Genomic DNA, 19,465 nt, shown 5'->3' with positions numbered 1-19,465 from the left:
GTTATTCTGCTCTACCTTCGATGTCATCTTTCACGTGGGAAACAAGATAACCCGACAGCCATTTTTAACCGCGATAAAGTGGAGATTATATACAACCCTCGTCTGTGTACTTGCAAGAGAAAAATAACTCAACTCGGGGTGGGTGAGAGCTGCATTACCTATGTCTTAAAGTACGGTGTCGAAACACGTCAGGATTATGGCACTGATGTTTGCTGCCGTAGTAGATTAGACATGATTAGACATTTCTCTTGGCTGGCTGTTGCTTCTCTCTCTCTTTCTTTCTCTCTCACACATTGTTCAACCCTGAGGCCAGTTTTTCACAGCTTTGGATTTCCTCCTAAGTCATTGAAGCAGCTGTGTTTGGACAGACCATCTCCGAACCTTTAGGGCCCAGTAAAATAACAGAGCTTTTACTGTAATCGACCTCTCTCTGTCCAGATTCCAGAAAGTGACCTCAGTTCAATTGTAATTGACAACGTGTTTGTTAGGTGAGTTAAAAATAAATCTTGGATCGTTCCATAATAAGACAGTATGAAAGCAAATACTATCAGATCCAGTTTTTAAAACGGACTTAACACCAGGAAGTGAACCAATTAAACAGATAGACCTGTTTGTCAGTTTAAGAGCTGCAATTGGTTGTAAGTCCAGTTGTCAGTTACAAGAATTTCTGCATTTCTTTTGTGTAATTATAAATTCATTATGTTTGGGTTTTGGACTGTTCGTCTGACAAACCCAGACTTCTGAGAATGTCATTTTGTGCCCATAAAAAGAGATTTTTTTCCTATTATTTTTTTCTGATGCTCAGCACACTTAATTCATCCACCTAGCAGAAGTGGCATCATCCATCCATCCATTTTCTATACCGCTTATCCGTCAGGGTCGCGGGGGAGCTGGAGCCTATCCCAGCTGACTACGGGCGAGAGGTGGGGTTCACCCTGGACTGGTCGCCAGTCAATCGCAGGGTCAACACACAAGGACAGACAACCACACACTCTCACACTCACACCTAGGGGCAATTTAGAGTAGCCAATTAACCTAATGTGCATGTTTTTGGTATTGTGGGAGGAAGCCGGAGAACCCGGAGAAAACCCACGCAGGCACAGGGAGAACATGCAAACTCCACATAGAAGGGCCCAGACCGGGATTTGGACCTGGAACCCTCTTGCTATGAGGCGACAGTGCTAACCACTGCACCACCGTGCCGCCCAGAAGTGGCATCAAATTCATCCAAATGTTGAATGCATACACTTAATCTTAAACTATCTTGAGCAACTAGTTGAACTCTAATTGTGCACAAAATAACCTAAAAACAACATAAGTAACAACTTGAAGTAGTTAGTCGAAGAAACTTAAAAAGTTGTGGAACTGGCATCTCGATTAAAGGGCCACTACGCCAATTTTACCCATCAACATCAATTATGGCAGGTACTCAGCCCATGAAAACAGCTGAGTAATGGTTTTTAGTGACTCTGAAGGAGCTTTGTTGAGTATAACAAAAAATAAGGAAGACTTGGAGACATTTTTAGCAGAACACTTGCATTTAACACTGATCGATGTGAGCAATAACAAAACAAGAAGGGTCTAATAAAAGACATTTTTGAGGTGTATTGTTATTAAATTTTAGGATGTGCAGCTTGACTCATACGTGTGACAGAAAGTCAGGAAATCCACAGTTCTGTGGTAATCTGTCTCTTGTAAATCCCCTAACTTTATGGAACAACTGCAATTGCCACTTTGATGTTAAAAATGACTGTTCTGACCAGGGTGTATGTTCCACAGGAAATGAACATGATGAGTGAAAAGAGAGAGAGAGAGAGAGTGTGTGTGTGTGTGTGTGTGTGTGTGTGTGTGTGTGTACACGAGATGTGTGAATTTTCACACCTGAAATCTTCCGAGGCATAAACATATAAGTTAATGACGCTTGTTTTTAAAACTGTGAAGCTGCAGACTATCATGAAGCAAAGGTTCACACAATCTTGAGGGGGGGGAAACAAACAACCACTTCCCAAGCTGTTGAAATGTTTAATTCTGTGATTCAAGAACACCTGATGCATCTGCTGCTCCCGAAGAAGTAAATCCTGCTGAAGAGTGTTTGAAAATGGTTCTTCAAACAGGATGACAAATGACACACGTGGGAAAAAGGGACACACAGGGTGAGGAAGAAAAATAAGGACGGATGAAAGATGAGCAACAGAGCACAAGAGATATACAAGAGTGGGGGACAATGAAGAAGAAAGAAAACAGAGAGAGAGTGATGAGAGAGGTGGCCGAGGGAGAGTTATGAACAACAAGGGAGAGGAGATGAAAGAGAAGAGAGTGACGAAGGAAAGGAGAAAGAGCGACAGCGAGGAGAGAAAATGGGAGACTGAGCGAGTGATGACGGAAAGCGAGGAAGAGCGAGAGCGACGGTGATGAGAGAGGAAATAAAAGGAGAGAGGAGGGAAGGAAAGGTGCCGACTGGCAGAAAGATTGCTCAGCTTCGTGCTCACGTCCTTCATGTCTGATCTGTAAGAAGCAAACGTGTCAACACAAACGCACGAAAATATGAACTCAGACAGCATCTTTTATTTGTGCAAAAGTATCAATACAACAAATTATGCATTACAATTAAAAGGGCTGCATTCAAAACCATGCACACATAAATGTAACGTAGATGTGTTCCCTGTGACTGAAAATGCTTAAATGTGTAAATACTGCTGCGTCATTGTTTAAGTTGCACTTTGCTGTTGTTGCTGCTGCTTCTCAACATACAGTTAATTAGCTTGATCCAATGGTTCCCACCTTAAAAGCTGGGCTCCTTCCTAAGGACGCCAAGATAAAAGTGAGGCGGTTTTGAAAGTAAAGACAAAGACATTTTTGACCATCAAACAGTTGTTTGCACTGAACCATTTTTGGAGATTAGAGATTAGATTAGTGACAACTCATGGTCCCAAACCAAAAAGATCAGGAGCCACAGTATTAATTTATAATGATGCACTGCATTTTATAAATTTGTAATGTGTTTTTTTTTATGTTAAACTATTATCTAAAGCTGAAAGTGGAGTAGAGGTAGAGTCTTGTAAAAGAACCCCACAAATGTACTTGAATATAGTATTTGACTAAATGTACTTAATTAAATTCCTTGTATGACGACTAAAAATTGATCCGAATAAGCATCATGTTCTCGAAACAATGACGCTGAATTTTTCTCTCCCTCTTGTTTGATCCTTCTAATCACTACATCTGTCAAAACATCTGTCTCAGGAAAGCAGAGGCGACATTGGAGCTGTAAAAGTACATAAACGTATAGGAAGAGAGGGGGAGAATGAAAACAAAGTGAAGAGCCGTGAGAGGGAAGGAAGAGGAGCTGAAAAACTTTCTGATTCTGTATGTCCCACAGCCCAAAGCCAAGCATGATCATATTTTCCCTTCAGTCATCAGCCTGTGTTTCAGCTACCTTTCTGGCTTGTAAATTTTGAGAAACAGAGATTAACAGCTGTACATCCTAACAAATTCGATTTGGAAAAATGGCACAAAAGTCCATTGAATATCCTAACTAAATCTGGAATGCTGCACATATCTAGATGATTTGATTATGAGTGAGCTGATTACGCTCGATGAACTTTGATCTTATTGAGGTCAAGGTAGTTACAAAAGGTTTTGGCGTGCAGCCACTCTCGGGTTGTGGCACAGGAAAGATAAGAGGTCAAAACGCAGTTGGGATGTAGCAGCAGGAAACAGTACAGTAAAGTCTCAGTAGTCCAGGTGCACATTATGTACAGGATACACTGTGGGCCTCACTTGGAAGAACAAATAAACTTCAACCCAAATGAGGCTGGGAAACGTACTTTTGCTTTCATTGTCTGTTTTAATATTCTGCTACAGATGCGCTTCATTGCAAGTGAGTAAGATGATGAAACAAATGTGACTTTCCAGAACATTTATTGTCCTGATGACAGAATCTCATGTGTGAAAAAAGCATGTGCAGCTGACAACGAAATTTTGCTGCTTATCAGTTCATGTCAGCTGTTTTCTGCCAGAATATTTCAACACAGCAATGGAGATTATAGAACAGTCCCTCCACTTGAGGAAACCACTCAGTACAGAGGCAGGAAATCTGCTGTTTCTGAAGAAATTCTGAAGCTTTTCAGTTTTACTGGATATTGGATTCAGTGGAAAGTAAAAGAGAAGATCAAAGTATAAAAAAGACCTTGAAACAGACTCAGACTGAGACCTTAAGACTGGCAAAATAGGAGCATGTGTGAGATACATTAGACTACAAACCAGCTCAACTTCCTTCCTCCTTTCCTCACTGTCATCTTGCAGTAACTTTCCTTGACTGATACACTTTGCCGGGTAACATACTGCAGGCTGACTTGTGTCATACGATACCTTGGAGTGGAACTCATGAGCTTGTATTTCAAGTGGTTCAAGTCATGTTTAAGTGCAATGCAGAAATATTGCCGCTAGGTGATGACAGCCAGGGAAAGGCTGACAAGGCTGCTTTGTTTTGTTCTCAAAAAATGGTGGATTTGGTGTTTTTAGTAACATGACAACCAGGTAAAAAAAGAGAAACTGATAATTACAAAAGCCCTCTGCTGAAAAAAAATTAGTTTATACTCTGCTGATATGCTTAACCTGTAATATTTTGATGGAAGATTAGGTCCAGTGGGATTTAACACCAATCAGTAATCTAGACAACAATCTTTCACAAACATGAAAATGTTAATCATGCCTTTCTTGCTATCAGCTGATACTGTGTGCGATAGAGATAATAAATAAATTAGATTGTCAGTGACTTTTTGTAGAGATGAACCTTTTGCTTAAAAGATATATTTGTGAATTGATTAAAAACATTTCTTTATTATGTCGATCAAAAAGGTAATTGGGACATCATTACATATGTTACTGCAGATATATCTGATGCATTCCACAACTTTGCAGGTATTCAAACCTTTCTGCATATACAGTAGAGTCATAAACACCACATCAGTGGAGGAAGCTGGGACAGGGCAAGGACAGGAAGAAGGGTGGGAAGGAATGTGTTGGGGCTAGACAGACAGCAGGATATGGCCTTACTTACTGAACTGCATCTCTTTTCCCATAGCGAGGCATATTATGCACTGAGCAAGTGAGAATAGAGTGAGAACAGAGTGAGAACATAGAGGTTGCAATGCCACAAGTTGGTATGTGCAATTTGTGGTTTCCTCTGCAAGCCCTTCGAATGAACTGTTTGAGGGCTCCGCAGGATGACGGCAGCACAGTCAGAGTGCCTGAACAATTAGTGTAGATCAGCTGGGTGGTCAGAACATAATTAAATGAGGCAGTGAAGATGAATCATGGTGATCAGAACATTATCACTAATCAGTCTGTTTGGCCACTCTGATGTTGCTCTTAGATCCTTGACAAACAAGCCCAAAAATATGTCATGAACAGCAAAGAGATGATTAAAAGAGGAGCAGGGATAACGAATGAAACTGAAAGATGAAGAAAAGAGAGACAGCGTGATGTTCTCTGCAGTTTCTGTGGTGTGTTTCCTGTTTCCCAAAAGAAAGAACAAAGAGTGATTGGGTTCGCATCAACAACAAAAACCAAACCTACTGACTTAACACTTAGCGCATGTTCTTTTTTTAAACTTGAGGTGCAACTGTAAGAGGACTTTTGATGTGTGTGCATGCACCAGCATAATGCACACAGAACATTGTGTTCAGTGACGCATGAACAATACTCAGATGGTTTGACCTGAACATTTAGCCTGTGGCAGGGACTTTAAACAAGTTCTTGCATGTTAGGCTGTAGTGGTTGTTTGTTATTAAAGGATTTAAAGCCAATACGTTTTGAGCATGAATTTGATTATACTGCATATTTCGTAACAATCATTCGGTAGAGACTCATTTTTACCAGTTTGGGGCCCGGACAGAAGCTTGACCCAGACACAGGGTCGTGAGATTGACACGGCGGCTGGGTGTTAACGGGGCTTGTGGAAGTCGGGTAATTGTGTTGAAAATGGCAGACAGCTCTAGCATAACAAGGACAGACAAGAGGGAGTTCTTGTAAGTGTCAAGCAAAAAGGACAGGACAACCCTAAATGTCTACCACAACACTGGTAACACAACATGTTAGCCTACTAGCTGACTCCTGGCCAGGGTTTGTACAGCAGAATTGAAGCCAGGCCAGCAGTTAAAGGAATCAAACTCAGCCGCATCCAAGGGTTGGACTGGGACTAAACACAACCTCCGAAGCTGCAGAAAACAACTCATATTAGTGGATGCACAGTCTGAATATATGCCTTCAACCCCTGGATTCAACATGCAAAATAAAATATTTGTTTATTGTGATTCCTATTTTATCTTATCCAACTACTCCCACTGGGTTGTTTTAGTAGCTTTCATCATAACTGTAACTACAAAAGCCTTTGCTTTATGTATTGCACTCTCTATGCAAGATATAGTGAAACATTTGAAAATATCTGCAGCTTTCAACTGCAGCAGTAGAGCAACCAGGCAGCCAACAAACAGAAGTCTGTGGTTTGCTAAGACAGTTCTCATGTGCAAATGTGAAGGAGGGTGGTGCTGAAAAAAGAGCTCAGAAAGTCTTCACTGAATAAATAAAGGTTAAAAAAACTAATGTTCCCCAGAGGGCACTCAGTGCTTGTGAGCTGCCAGTACACTGCAGACATGCGATACAGACTAAAAACCATTTCCTGTTCTTTGATAGGCTACTGTCCTGCTGTGATGTCATGAGGGCTTGTTTATAAAAAGGGTGACGGGCTCAGCTGCTCCAAAAGGGCAAGTGTGGTGGAGGGCTGAAAGAGTGTGTTCATACATGAGCGTGTGGTGGAGAGAGCGAGCGAGGCACAGAGTGTGTGTGTGAGCTTAACACACACAACCAGACATTCATAACTCTGCAGCAGAAGAAGAAGACGAGACGCCTAAAAAGCTGCTGAGAAACACATTATAATGATACTTTGTGTTGTGGATGAAGCGTCTGGATTATCAAATCACTGGACTGTAAAGCACAGCACAAAGCCTGGAGGTAGGAAAACTAGATGCAGCTTTAAGTCTGCTTTATGCACATGTGCTTCATGCAGGCACCATGTTCTACTGGTTGCATGCATATATATTTTAAGTTATTTTAAGAGCCAGTTTTACAATATAAGTGTCTCCTGTTTCACACATTTCAGAATTATTAAAGCACTATAAGGATTTAGTGTTCTATTAACCATTTCATATTGTTTTCACACAGGAAAAAGCTTAAATTTTTGCATATGTTAAGGTAAACAAATGTCCATGCTGGATCAAGTTACGATTGACAGGTAATGACAAATTCAAAGCTTTTCTGCCATATATAATATAGCTGCCATATAAAGCATTTAAAATAATTTGCTGTACCGAAATATTTCAAAAGCGGCACTCTGATTCTTTATGAAAGCTCCCTCGGGAATAAGACCTCTGACCAAAACTAATTTAGCAGAGATAAGTCAAATACTTCCAGTGTGAGGGTGTTTCACAGATGAAGTGAATCCAAACTAGCTTTCATCTTTGATATATATGGTTTATTTTATCAGCACATTAGAATGTTTTATGACTCAGACGTTATTAGACAAAGTGTACAAAGACATGCCTCCCCACAGTTTGGTCTCCTATCAGTTTATTCTACTAAGCATTGAGAAAACTGGGTGTTCTGTGTGTGTTTGTGTATTTTTGGTGCCTGAACTCGCGCCTGTGTGTTTGTGCACACATTACTTTGTGGATTTTTGTGTGCTTGAGTGCTTAGTGTGATTACGACCACTAAGCTGCCTAAATATTGGAATATTAATGTCTCAGTAAATCTTTTGTGTTTGATTATTGGCCTCAGAGTGCTGGTCAAGTTTCTTTGTGTGTGTAACTGTTTAAACAGCTCAGCCAGAGGGGGAAGGGCAGACGGAGTCTCTTTTGCAATGTATTAGTGGAGGTAGACGCCTAGATTATTGATCTGATCTGTGTGTGTGTGTGTGTGGGGGGGGGGGGGTAAACAGCCACAAGCCACGATTACAGGGTCATCATTGATAAGGGTGGCAGGGTCAAGCTTCAAGCCTCATGAAGAAAAAAACAAAAGAGCACTGAACTTCTGACAAACATGAATAAAAGATGAAAGCATCACTTTGCTTATGTAGAGCCTGTTGGGTTGTGTTGAGATGCGGGATCGTTTCTATTGAAACAGCCTTCTGAGAATCATTAATGAAAGACTGATTTTTAAAAACGAGATCCACTGCAGAAAAAAAAACTGACTCCTCCATATTGTCTAAAAATAAAAAACAAATGCATTGAGTCGGGAACATTTTATTCACTTGTAATTGATGCTGTGTGTTCCTGCAGCAACGTAGCGACAGTGTAAGTCTTTGTTAAAGGACAGCGGCAAATTTATTCCGCTTGTGGCATGATTGTCATAGAAAAATAATCTTGTTGTGGTCCACCCTGAATTTTGAAATGCATCCCAATATTCAACACTTTGCTCATTGACGAGTCAGAACTGGGTAAACACTCATGAATCAATGCGTCTTTCTCTTCACAGCTGGCATTAACATGTGTTGTGAGTGTTTGGGCTGTGCTGGGAAAAGGCCAGAATACATATTAATTCAAGTGCACATGCACACAGAAGATCCAGTTAACCATAAAACCTCTGCAGGTTGTCAGAGGATTAAAAAACAAAACAAAACATAAACCGTACATGCTTTTTCCTGTACATGAGCAATACAAGCATAGCAAGCACCTCCAACTGTGAAGCAAACAGGTAGAATGTAGCCAATAAGTGGCTACTGTATGCCAAATTCTAATCCTAGACTGTTGCTTACTTCACAGTATTTACATACCATCCCCCAACCGTCTGAACAGTCAGGACAGCAAAATATGGATCACCAGTTGTCTGCTGTCAGTTGGGGCATCTAACAACAAAGCGAGAAATCTCCGTCTGCATGTCCTTCACATATCTTGAGAATTGTACACCCGCTGTACTTCCAAATTTGCAGATGTACTGCTGAGGACTCAAGGAAGGGAAGTGTCGAATCTGGTGCAATTTGGGCACAAAACATGTTCAGTATCGATACATTTTGAATAAACAAATGGACAGCAATCTGTGTAGCAGTGTGGCATGGGAACATAGGAACATAGACAATTAATGTACTGCTGTGGATGAGGGGCAGCGGTGGTTCTCTCAATATCAGTTTATATGTACAATACACTGTACATCACTCTCTTCAAAGCCACTAGACTACAATTTTGCGGATGTTTCTTTATTGCCCCGTCATTAGACTGACTGACTTCCGCATGTTGTCTGTTCACTTGACTGTGTATGAGTGAGAAAATTGGCTTAAATTAACACTGCAGACTGTTGTTCCTGTCTTTACATTGTTTGCCATACATTTGCCAGCAATTGTCCTAACTTTATTTATAATATTTATTTCTGGTAAGTTAATTGTTTGGTTGTATTAATCAAGTGTAACTAATAATTCAGTCATTAGATTAACTAACTTATCAAAAAAAGGAATTGTTAAATTAATGGACAAAAATAAATAAATAAATAATCAATAGATGCAGCCTCAGACTACCCAGAACCACGCAGAGCTCATTTGAGCTTCAATGCTGCGATTTTGATAAACCTTCACAGTGAGCGTCAAATGTGAATTAAGCAATTATCAAAAAAAGCTGCAAGCAGTAATAAAAAGGGCCAAGCACTTCTGAACAGCCACTAGTTGCGGTAAAAAAAGGTTTCATGCTTAGCTAAATATATTGTGCCCAAGGTCTTATTTTCTATACATACTGTGTGAAATGACAATGAAAATAATTGGGTGATAAAAAAAAATGTTATGATATGGAGCAAAGCTTTTGATCCAGTCCAGTCAGACAGTTCGCTTTATGCTGCTACAGTCACACCTAACACATATGTATGTATTCTTCTGACTGCAACATATGTTCTAAAATTGCTTTCTAAATACACAGACAGCTTTGCAGCTATAGCAGATTCTGGGAAGGTTACCCATGATTTTGTATGTTGCTGATTTTGTGAGAGCTTTTGTGGGAATTTTCTGCCCATTCATGCAGTAGAGCATTTGTGAGGTCAGGCACTGACACAATCTCCGTTCAAGTTCATCTCAAAGGTGTTGGATGGGTTGAGGTACATCAAACCCATCAGACAACGTCTTAATGGACCTTGATTTGCGCACTGGAGCACAGTCATGCTGGAATAGAAAAGGGTCTTCCCCAAACTGTTGTCACAAAGTTGGAAGCATAGCATTGCCCAAAATATCTTGATATGCTGAAGTATTAAAATTTCGGTTCAGTGGAAGTCAGGGCCCGAGCCCCATAAAGAGGTGTCTGGATACTTTTGTCTATATAGTGTATGTCCGAAACACCCATAGCAATAAGGTGCAGTAAGACACACACACACTGCCTCATCTTACTCTGCTGCTGCTTGGCACATGCTTGCACAGAGTGGTGACAGCCAAAAGGCCAAATGCAAACTCTGTTCAAACAATGTATTAATTTAATAACTTGATGATGCTTTAGTTCTACCTGGGGATCTTTAAAGATGTCATCCCTCCTCTCCCTCCTTTTACATCCTGAAACAGTAAGCTGGTAGCGATATGGACGCAAAAAAACGGCAAGCTATTACATCACAGCAGGATAATAATAAATCTGATATCACATATATGGTATGTTAACACTTTGGGAGGAAGACTCAAAGGCATGCAGACTGCTAAACTACTGATAACAGTATGTGATACATAACTTCCTCTGTGAAACACCACACATGTTAATCAGAAAGCAAGTAGGGAAACTCTCACCTGCTGACCGAGGCTGATCTCATTGCCTCTGATTGCAGCTGAAATGGGGACAAGCTCACCTTTTCTTCAGTACCTGAACTGGACCCTGCTCTCGAGCCCTGTGCTGTCCCATTAAACTGTGTTGTTCTGTGTGTTCTGATTGTAGATCATGGAAAATGTGAGTACTGTCTCAGCACTGGCTAACCAGTCGAAGCACAGCAACTTCTCCCTGGTCTCTGATTGGTCACAGAGGTCTTCGGAGTACAGCGATGCACAGTTTGTGCTGTTGGGTGTTGCAATGGCTATTCTCGTTCTGGCTATAGTTTTTGGTACGTTAAAAACATTTCATCATTTGAAGTTGTCGATGGTTTGTTAGAATACTTTATTAGAACAAAAATATTTTTTACAACTGATTTAGAAACCTCATCACACGTCTCTATCACGTTACTCGTCCAGGTAACGTGCTGGTGATTACAGCCATCCTGCGGTTCCAGCGGCTCCAGACTGTCACCAACCTCTTCATTGCTTCGCTGGCTATTGCTGACCTCATCATGGGTTTGGTTGTAGTCCCTTTTGGATCCAGCTACATCATGCTGGGAGTCTGGCAGTTTGGAAACTTCATGTGCGAATTCTGGACAGCAACTGATGTGCTGTGTGTGACAGCAAGTATAGAAACCCTGTGTGTGATTGCTCTGGACCGCTACCTCGCCATCACCTCGCCGCTCCGCTACCCAACGCTACTCACCAGGTATGAGCAATTTTGGTCTGGCTGTGTGGGAGCTGAAGTAGAATAATGTTAGAATCGTTCAGTCAAAAATGATTCTTACTAAATATGTAATAGTACAAAATCAAGCAACTTTTCACAGTTTGACCCTCGGGTCGCAAAATAAATAAAATTTCACTGGCTAACTCCGTAAGGATGAGGGAGGAATACTGCTGAACCACTTTTTGCATGCGCGTTCAAACTTTCCATCGTGTCGTACATCAATCCAGCAGGTGCTTTCCATCTCCTGTCAAAAGCAAAACCTGTTCTGACATCACCTTTTGGGGTGTGGCCACTGGCAAAACATGCATACTGGAAAATTTGAATCCGCATGGCAGTGCAGCAGTAAATTTCTGCCCTGTTACTCATTGCGGTTATATCCTGTCCTGAAAATTGGGTTCCAAATCAGAAACAATTTGTTCTTGGTTGGTGATGGTTTTCAAGCATTTTGGACCCAATCAGGTAGAGGCCCATCTCAAGTAAACATAAAACTCAAAAGAGGAACCCAACCCATTTTAAACATCAAAGTCTAATTACAGGGAGTGCTACTGCATATGTGAAAAAGTTGTCGTGTACTGATGTCATGGTGAGTGAGTGACGCAAAATTTGATGAACTGCGGAGTGATGACACTTGATTCAAGTTTGAAAGGGAAAAAAGTTTGAGGCTGGGGAGTGGGAAGGAAGTTATCAGACCTCTTTAGCCCCCTCAGCAGCTCAAGGATGTTTTACTACTGCTAGCATAGCATCTGAATCTCCAACCCAGCTGTTGTTGCCCTTGTTTCATTTGAAGGTAATGCAGTCACCCGGTTTCATCAAGAGCAACATGTGGAATCAAATCTCTGGTTATCATGTTGCTTTTAGAACACCTTTATTTTACTTTGAGACAGCCAACATAATGCTAAATCATCACAATATTGCGCACCTTGTTTTCGCTGACCTGTTTACAATGTTCTTCAACTGTGTACTCTCTCTCTTTTGTCTCTGCTGCTGACCAGGGGTCGGGCCTTTGCAGTGGTCCTCGGGGTTTGGGCAGTGGCCTCCCTCATCTCCTTCTTGCCCATCCATTTGAAGTTGTGGGTGTCAGATGATAAGGAAGCTCAGCGGTGCTTGAATGATGAGTACTGCTGTGAATTCAACATCACTCCAGCCTACGCCGTGTCTTCCTCTATTGTTTCGTTCTACCTGCCACTGGTGGTGATGATTTTCCTGTACAGCCGGGTCTTCCAAGAGGCTCAGAAACAGCTGGAGAAGATCAGAGGGAGAGAGAGGCAGTTTTACAATTTGCATTACACTGCACAGCTGACTTATCCCAGTGATAGTCCTGCTATGAATAAACTCAGGACAGGAACTGAGGTGGAAGAACAGGCAGGGGAGGATAGATTAAACATGCAGGAAATGGGAGGAATAGACACTGGTAAGAAGGAAAAGTTAGGAGAGAGCAAAACAAGAACCGAAAAAGGGGAAGGAAAACACTCTAGCACAAAGCGTCTTAAGTTCTGTCTTAAAGAGCACAAGGCTGTGAAAACTCTGGGGATCATCATGGGAACCTTCACACTGTGTTGGCTACCCTTCTTCATCCTCAACATCCTCATGACTCTCCTCAACTTGGGTGACATTAAGCTGCTGTTCAGACTCCTCAACTGGCTAGGATACTCCAACTCAGCCTTCAACCCGCTCATCTACTGCCGCAGCCCCGACTTCAGACACGCCTTTCAGGAGTTACTTTGTTTGAGAGGCAAAGGGGGGAGTTGGGGAGGGATGAGAGGATGGGGTTGGTGCAAGGAGAGAGACTGTTACTCCAAGCCCCCAGGTAGGACGAATGGGAACTCAGATGTGCATGGTGTTAGGGTGCTGGACATTCAGCAGAGATCAGAGTGGAAGGACAGTTGTGAGAGCTCGATTCAAGGCAGCTCACTGTCTCTGGCTCCTCCTCCTTCTTGCTGTGAGCAGGTTTTAGGAGTAGCTCCTGGTTCTCTGGCAAACTGGCAGGCTAATAGCTCTGCTAATGGGAGCTGTAAGGAAAATATGACTTCTAGTGCTTGACCAATTAGGATATTAGACTTTAGTTTGCATTGTGTGTGGATAGCCATGGAGTGAGCATGAGTGCGATGAAGCTCAAAATGTTTGTTTTTCAAATATTTGGTCTTTTTTTTTAAGGAAGTAGCTTGTAGAGTTCTTAGCTCATATTGTGTTGGGTGTGTTTCGGTCTATGCCATTGAGGTTTTACTTCACTGTTCCTCTTTGCTGCTACAGTTTTCCTAAATTGCAAAGGCAGCTACACAAGTCAGCTTTAAAAAAAAAAGTCAGACTTAAACCTTTCACTGAAGTTTCAAGGCATCATAACACAAAAAAACTAAAGACAATAAACATAGAAAAAGAATGCATTGGTACAATGAAACCAGACATTTTGAGCTTCACCAAACCAATAGTGGAAGAAGGATAACAGGACTGCATATGAATTACTTGCTACTGAAACATAGGGTGAATAGGAGTGAATTATTTTAGGTCAGTTATTCTATTAGAGGTATCACAATAAAAATGCATGCTCATTTAAAGTTGTCAAATAGGAAAATCAAAAACTGGCAATGAATGCACAAGTGTAGAACAATTACACACAGGCAGGAAGGTTACCGGTTCAAATTCCTGCACATTGCCAGGGAGTGTCATAACGCAAAGATGTTATCGCACCCGCTTACTCACTAAAGGTAGAAGATTGATAATGTAACTGTTGGACTGCAGCTTTTGGGAATGAGTAGAAGTGTACTTCTCATTTGAAACAGTGACGATTAAAACAACGCTGTGGTTTTGTCGTCGTATATTTAGAACAGACCCTAACTGATTTGTTTGAGAAGATCTTACCGAAACCGAAACCGAAAACTCCTCTTTAATATAAAACAGAGGGAACACAAGTTTAGAAAGAGAAAAAATTCTCTGCAATATAAAATATTCATGACAAAAGGAGCAGCAGTTAAAGAACTGTGTGGGTGTATTTTGATCAGATTTGACTGACCATCAACTGTTCAGCTCTTGCTCAGCTCTGATTGGTGCATGGAAGTAAGTGACATCACAGTTTTGTATCTTCAAATCAGTGAGAAGAGCAGTGAAGAAAAAAAAAAAACTATACAAATACAGAAAAATGTGAACTAACCCAGATAAAAATAGTGCATGCTTGTGTTATCCTATCGCTCCTAAAAACATTGCCAAGGAAAAAAGTTTTCAGAGTCTTTAAGATGAATTTTAATGGATATTTGAACATACTGAAGGACACTATTATTTTCAAAGGCAGGAAACATCAATTTAGCACCACATTTGCAGTGCTAATAACCTCATCTGCAGGAAACAAAAGCACAAGTCGCACATCCATATAAACCTCCATGAAGCAGAGATAGAAAAAGTAAATAAATAAACTTTGTTTTCTCTATGGTGTAAAGTCTTGAAACAGCGTGTTTCATAATAACCTCTTCAGATTATCAACAATCCGACTTTTCATTCCTTCCAGATAAACCTCATAGCTGGTCCAAAAACATTTACTGGTGTATATTTGTATATCAGATAAGCATCTAAGACCCAAACTTGTGACTACCATGAATGCTCTTTCTTTCCCTGTGTTCGCTTTCTTTCATCAACTGTTTTCCTCTCCCTCTCTCTCCAAACATCAGCATCTACCCACTCTTTCCTTTAATCCTGTCTGCTTCAGCTCCATTACAGCAAGAGCATTGTAATGTGTCAGACAGAGCTGGGGAGACCATTTTCAAGCAGTGGGATGTGTTTCCAGAACCCTGTCTGTTACACTCACTGTAAAAACAAAAGTCAAAGTGATCAAAGTGATAACGATGAAGTAGCTCACATACAGTTTTATTTATGAGAGCTACCTAAGATAATATTACAGTCCAAGTGCAGAAAATACATTTAGAAAATAATCTCCTCAGCTCTGCTTTTGTATGTATAAATATTTAAAGCTCCAGTGTGTAGGATTTCTTTATAATATGTTATTTTTTTTTATCAGGGTGATGATCTTAAACTAAGGATTGTTATGATTTTGTTACCTTAGAATAAAACTTTTTATACCTGCAGAGGGAACAGGTCCTCTTCCAAGGAATCTGCCATGTTGTCCTACTATGTACTACCATCTACAGAAGCCCACAATGGACAAACCAAACATCTAGAGAGGGTCTGAAGGATTTTTAGCAGCCACCATAGGAGACAGTAAAATGAGGAGTGTTCAGTTGGTTGAAATCTGCAATGGCACTGTATAGATGGCACAAAATTCTACACACTGGACCTTCAGTTTGTATTAAAATTACATTGAACATGATATTGAGGATTAATAAGTGCTCATGCGTATTGTAAATATGAATCTGTACGTTTGTCTGTCTGCCTGTCTTTCTGTGTGTTTGTATGTGTGTGTGTATGTTTTGCGCAATCGTGATGTCATTACCAGCTATTTGTCCTATTTAAAGCTTGAAACATTGAATATTTGTAATTTACTTTAATGTGTATGAGACTTGGATTAACAAACAAGTCGGAACATACTGTAGTACTGTTGTTTTTTTGTATTTTATTTCAAATTCAATAATTTATCTGGTTCTTCAAAAAGAACAAGGTGTTTAAGTGTGTGTTTTGTATCGTGTTTGTTAATCCATGTGGATGTTGGTTTAAGCAGCACTGAAACAAACATCTAAGGTAAAAAAAAAATAAGAAAAAAGATGTAATTTTGTGTTGTATCTGTGTGTCTATCTTGGGATAATGAGACAAATCTGACTGTTGGAAATAAAGGTTTTCAGAAGTGTAGCCTTTAACCAGAGGAACGGATTCTATTTTCTACCTCCATCAGACTCACATGAATGTCATCTCATCTCTGTAAATATGTATTGATGAGCTGCAGTTTTTTTTTTGTGAGTAAAAGTTTGAAATTGCATTTTTTTGAATCCATTGGCTGTATGTGTGTGTGTGTGTGTTTGTGGGTGTGTGGTCAGCGTGGCTGTCAGCATGAGAGAGAGAGAGAGATATGAAAAGAAAAGAAGATGTGCTTAACATAAAAGCAGATTAGGTTAAAATTAGCTGGATATTATATTATAATATTAGAGCTTGTTTATTAACAAACAACCAGAGGAGATTTTGGTTTATTCGTGCAAAGGATGCTCCTTTAGCTGTGATTTGTTGTTAATAAAATAAAACAAGAATAGTCTTTCTAGACTACCAATTTGCTAGTAAATACTAGGGTTTTTGATACCACTTACAGAAGTCATTCTTGTGGGGATTGCAGGCTCAGTTTATTATACAGGATGCTAATTTAATACTTCCTGTAAACAGTGCCAACTACACACACTGCAAAGTTTTCATCTTAGCGCTGGCAGTCATTGACAATCCATAATGGAATTAGTGGTTCATCAAGTGAACACTTTGTCTGAAGAGAAAAAAACAGCGTGACAGACTGTGAGTCGCATGCTGTTGACCAAACATAGCATTCATCAAAAATTTAATTTCAAAGACAGCCATTAACATTTCTCATAAGCATAATAAAGGTCTATAATTGTGTCTCAAAAGGCTCTTTGTCGACATATCGAAATGTGACTCTTCTCTCATTGCAACCTTTTAAAATAAGCCCCTGTTATAAAGGCTTTTTGTCCCTGCTCAGCCATCCAAATTAGGCATGAAGACTTGACTTGGCTGTTTGCATTAAAGTTAAAGTGTGAGTGTGTGTGTGTGTGTGACTGTGAGGCATGACGTACAGTGACAGGTGCAAGCGGTCACAGCGGCTACAGTATCAGCTGCTGCAGAGGAAATACAATCAGATATACTGCTTCAATACGCACATACACAGCTTTACAGTTTGACATGCGTGTTTGAATGTGATCTGTTTCCATGGAACAGGATTTAGGTATGTTGAGGTTCATGTGCTTAAAAAGATATTCCATTATTTTTTTAAACGTTGGCCCTAGGTTCGCATATCTTGGTGTGTAAGTGATTCATGCTCACCGAAAGGTTTGCAAGTGGTCAGATAGATTGTCTCAGCTGGCAGCCGCAACGCAGCTGCAGTGGCTGCATTGTAATCCTTAGGGGAAAATCCGGACGTCAGAGTTACGTTCGCTAAATCTGCCCGCGTCACAGGGACACTGGCAGAGTACAATATTGACTTAATGGTATACCTGAAACACGCCGACTTCTGCATCACAGCAAGATGAGAACACCACAATTTGTTTGAAAATAGACAATGAAGCCGTTATTTGAATCTCTGTGGTAATGTTCTAATGTTTTAACGGACTTCCAAAAGACTGATAAGGCAAATTTAAACAGACAGACATGAATAGCAGTTACCATCTACTTTCTACTGTCTTTTTTAATCTTTTTTCTCTGTGTATTTCTCTCTCGGTTTATTACTTATTCCCTTAACTTAATACAAATTCACGATGTTGTGCTCTATTTTACATCAGAAGAGGCTTAGCTTTAAATGTTTTAAATCCTCTCACCTTCCTTTTCAGCGTGCGAGTATCTGCCTTCACGTCCCTGTCAAACATTTGTGTGGGCATGTCTCTGTTTTGTCTTGTTATGAGGTGTTAACTAGCATTATAGAGCTGACAACGGGGCAGTCACATATATCCTGTGTGATCACTCACCAACAAACACACAAACACACACCCATGCAAGAGCACACTCACACACGCACACACCCCTGTTGACAGGCAGATGCAGTCTAATCCATGTAGATGAAAACAGAGACCCTCCGAGCTGTGCCTCAGGCCTTTATACACAGTACACAGAGCTGGAGGTATGCCCTCTAGATAAACACACACACACACACACACATTCACACAGAGTCTTGTTCCCCTAACTTTTGGGGACATTACGTACACTTACATTCATTTCCTCGAGGCTTAACCACCATCTAACCGCAACAACACACACACACACACACACACACACACACACACACGCACACACACTTGATTGATCTCTGACTCTGAGTACGCATTCATATTTGCTACCAGATGCATGCATATGTATGCGCGCGCACAGATGCTAAAGCATTTAATGCACGCAAACACACATTGCCGCACACGCACACACTGCAATATGCAGGATATACATACACAGATACACAATGTCCCAAATGTGTGTGTGCAGGTGCTTACAGCGAGAGAGTTGTGCCAAGTGTATCTTATGATCACTGAGAGTTTATAGTTGGTGAGCTTGTGTTGCTGCCTGAACTGAAGCCGACCCAACATGTTCTGCCAAAAAAGCCAGAAAGACAGTGAGAACACACAGATATTCTGTCTGTTTATCCGAAAGCGGTGTGAAAGCGGTGGGGGCAGCTGTGGCCTAGAGGTTGGAGAAGCGGCTTGTGACCGGAACTTGGGTGGGGGTGGAGCGATTAATCAATGCCCCCTCCCCATTAACAGCAGCTGACGTGCCCTTGAGCAAGGCACCTAGCCCCCACAGCCTGCACAGCAACACATACATGTCTAAGTATTCATTTTTTTCAGTTAGAGTGTCGGTTTAGTGCTTTTCAGTCACAAAGAGGCAGAGTGACTGAACAGAGAGACCAAAGAGAATATAAAATTTGAGCTCATGTGACTGTTAAACATAATACAATTCATCAGTACTAAATATAGCATTAAGGTATGAACATTTCTAAGGTGTCTTGCCTCCTGTTTTTCCTGTTTATGCATATGTTTGCGTGCTTGCATGTCGTGTGGCCGGGATGACTGATCTTTGACAGCGGACTGTGTTTGCATGGAGACATTACATAATGTTTGTCTGCCCTTGGGTGCTTGGGTGGAGGCATCTGAGAGTCATTGGACCAAAGTGTTCTCCCTGAACTGAGGCAATAAACTGAAAGGGAGAAAGCGATGAAAAGTGAAAGAGAGAGATGCATGCAGACAGATATAAATAATCGGCGAGCAATGCTGAGAAATACGCAC

The 19,465-nt window shown here is 40.8% G+C and overlaps 1 protein-coding gene across 2 annotated transcripts; it reads left to right on the top strand.

The window, feature by feature from the left end:
* The first annotated feature begins 6,671 nt into the window (after positions 1-6,671).
* LOC124070520 (beta-2 adrenergic receptor-like) lies at positions 6,672-16,461 on the top strand. 2 transcript variants are annotated; one of them, XM_046410486.1, is made up of 5 exons: positions 6,672-7,014; positions 7,225-7,294; positions 10,947-11,109; positions 11,237-11,528; positions 12,539-16,461. In XM_046410486.1, exons 3-5 carry the CDS (start codon positions 10,950-10,952, stop codon positions 13,584-13,586), a joined length of 1,500 nt encoding a protein of 499 aa, XP_046266442.1. In that variant the 5' UTR covers positions 6,672-7,014; positions 7,225-7,294; positions 10,947-10,949; the 3' UTR covers positions 13,587-16,461. The 2 variants fall into 2 exon arrangements, with proteins under 2 accessions (XP_046266442.1, XP_046266441.1); XM_046410485.1 differs by lacking the exon at positions 7,225-7,294 and having other exon boundaries at positions 6,673-7,014.
* Positions 16,462-19,465: the final 3,004 nt, after the last annotated feature.

The sequence above is a fragment of the Scatophagus argus genome, chromosome 14 (assembly GCF_020382885.2).
Source record: "Scatophagus argus isolate fScaArg1 chromosome 14, fScaArg1.pri, whole genome shotgun sequence".
Classification (NCBI taxonomy): Eukaryota; Metazoa; Chordata; class Actinopteri; family Scatophagidae; genus Scatophagus; species Scatophagus argus.
The sequence above is the reverse complement of the archived record's forward strand: the minus strand, read 5'-3'. Positions and strand labels throughout refer to the sequence as shown.

Coding starts and splice junctions, on each gene's coding strand:
- LOC124070520 (XM_046410486.1), top strand. CDS start 10,950: ATGGAAAATGTGAGTACTGTCTCAGCACTGGCTAACCAGTCGAAGCAC. Junction 11,110..11,236: donor CGTTCTGGCTATAGTTTTTG/GTACGTTAAAAA, acceptor TTACTCGTCCAG/GTAACGTGCTGGTGATTACA. Junction 11,529..12,538: donor TACCCAACGCTACTCACCAG/GTATGAGCAATT, acceptor GCTGCTGACCAG/GGGTCGGGCCTTTGCAGTGG.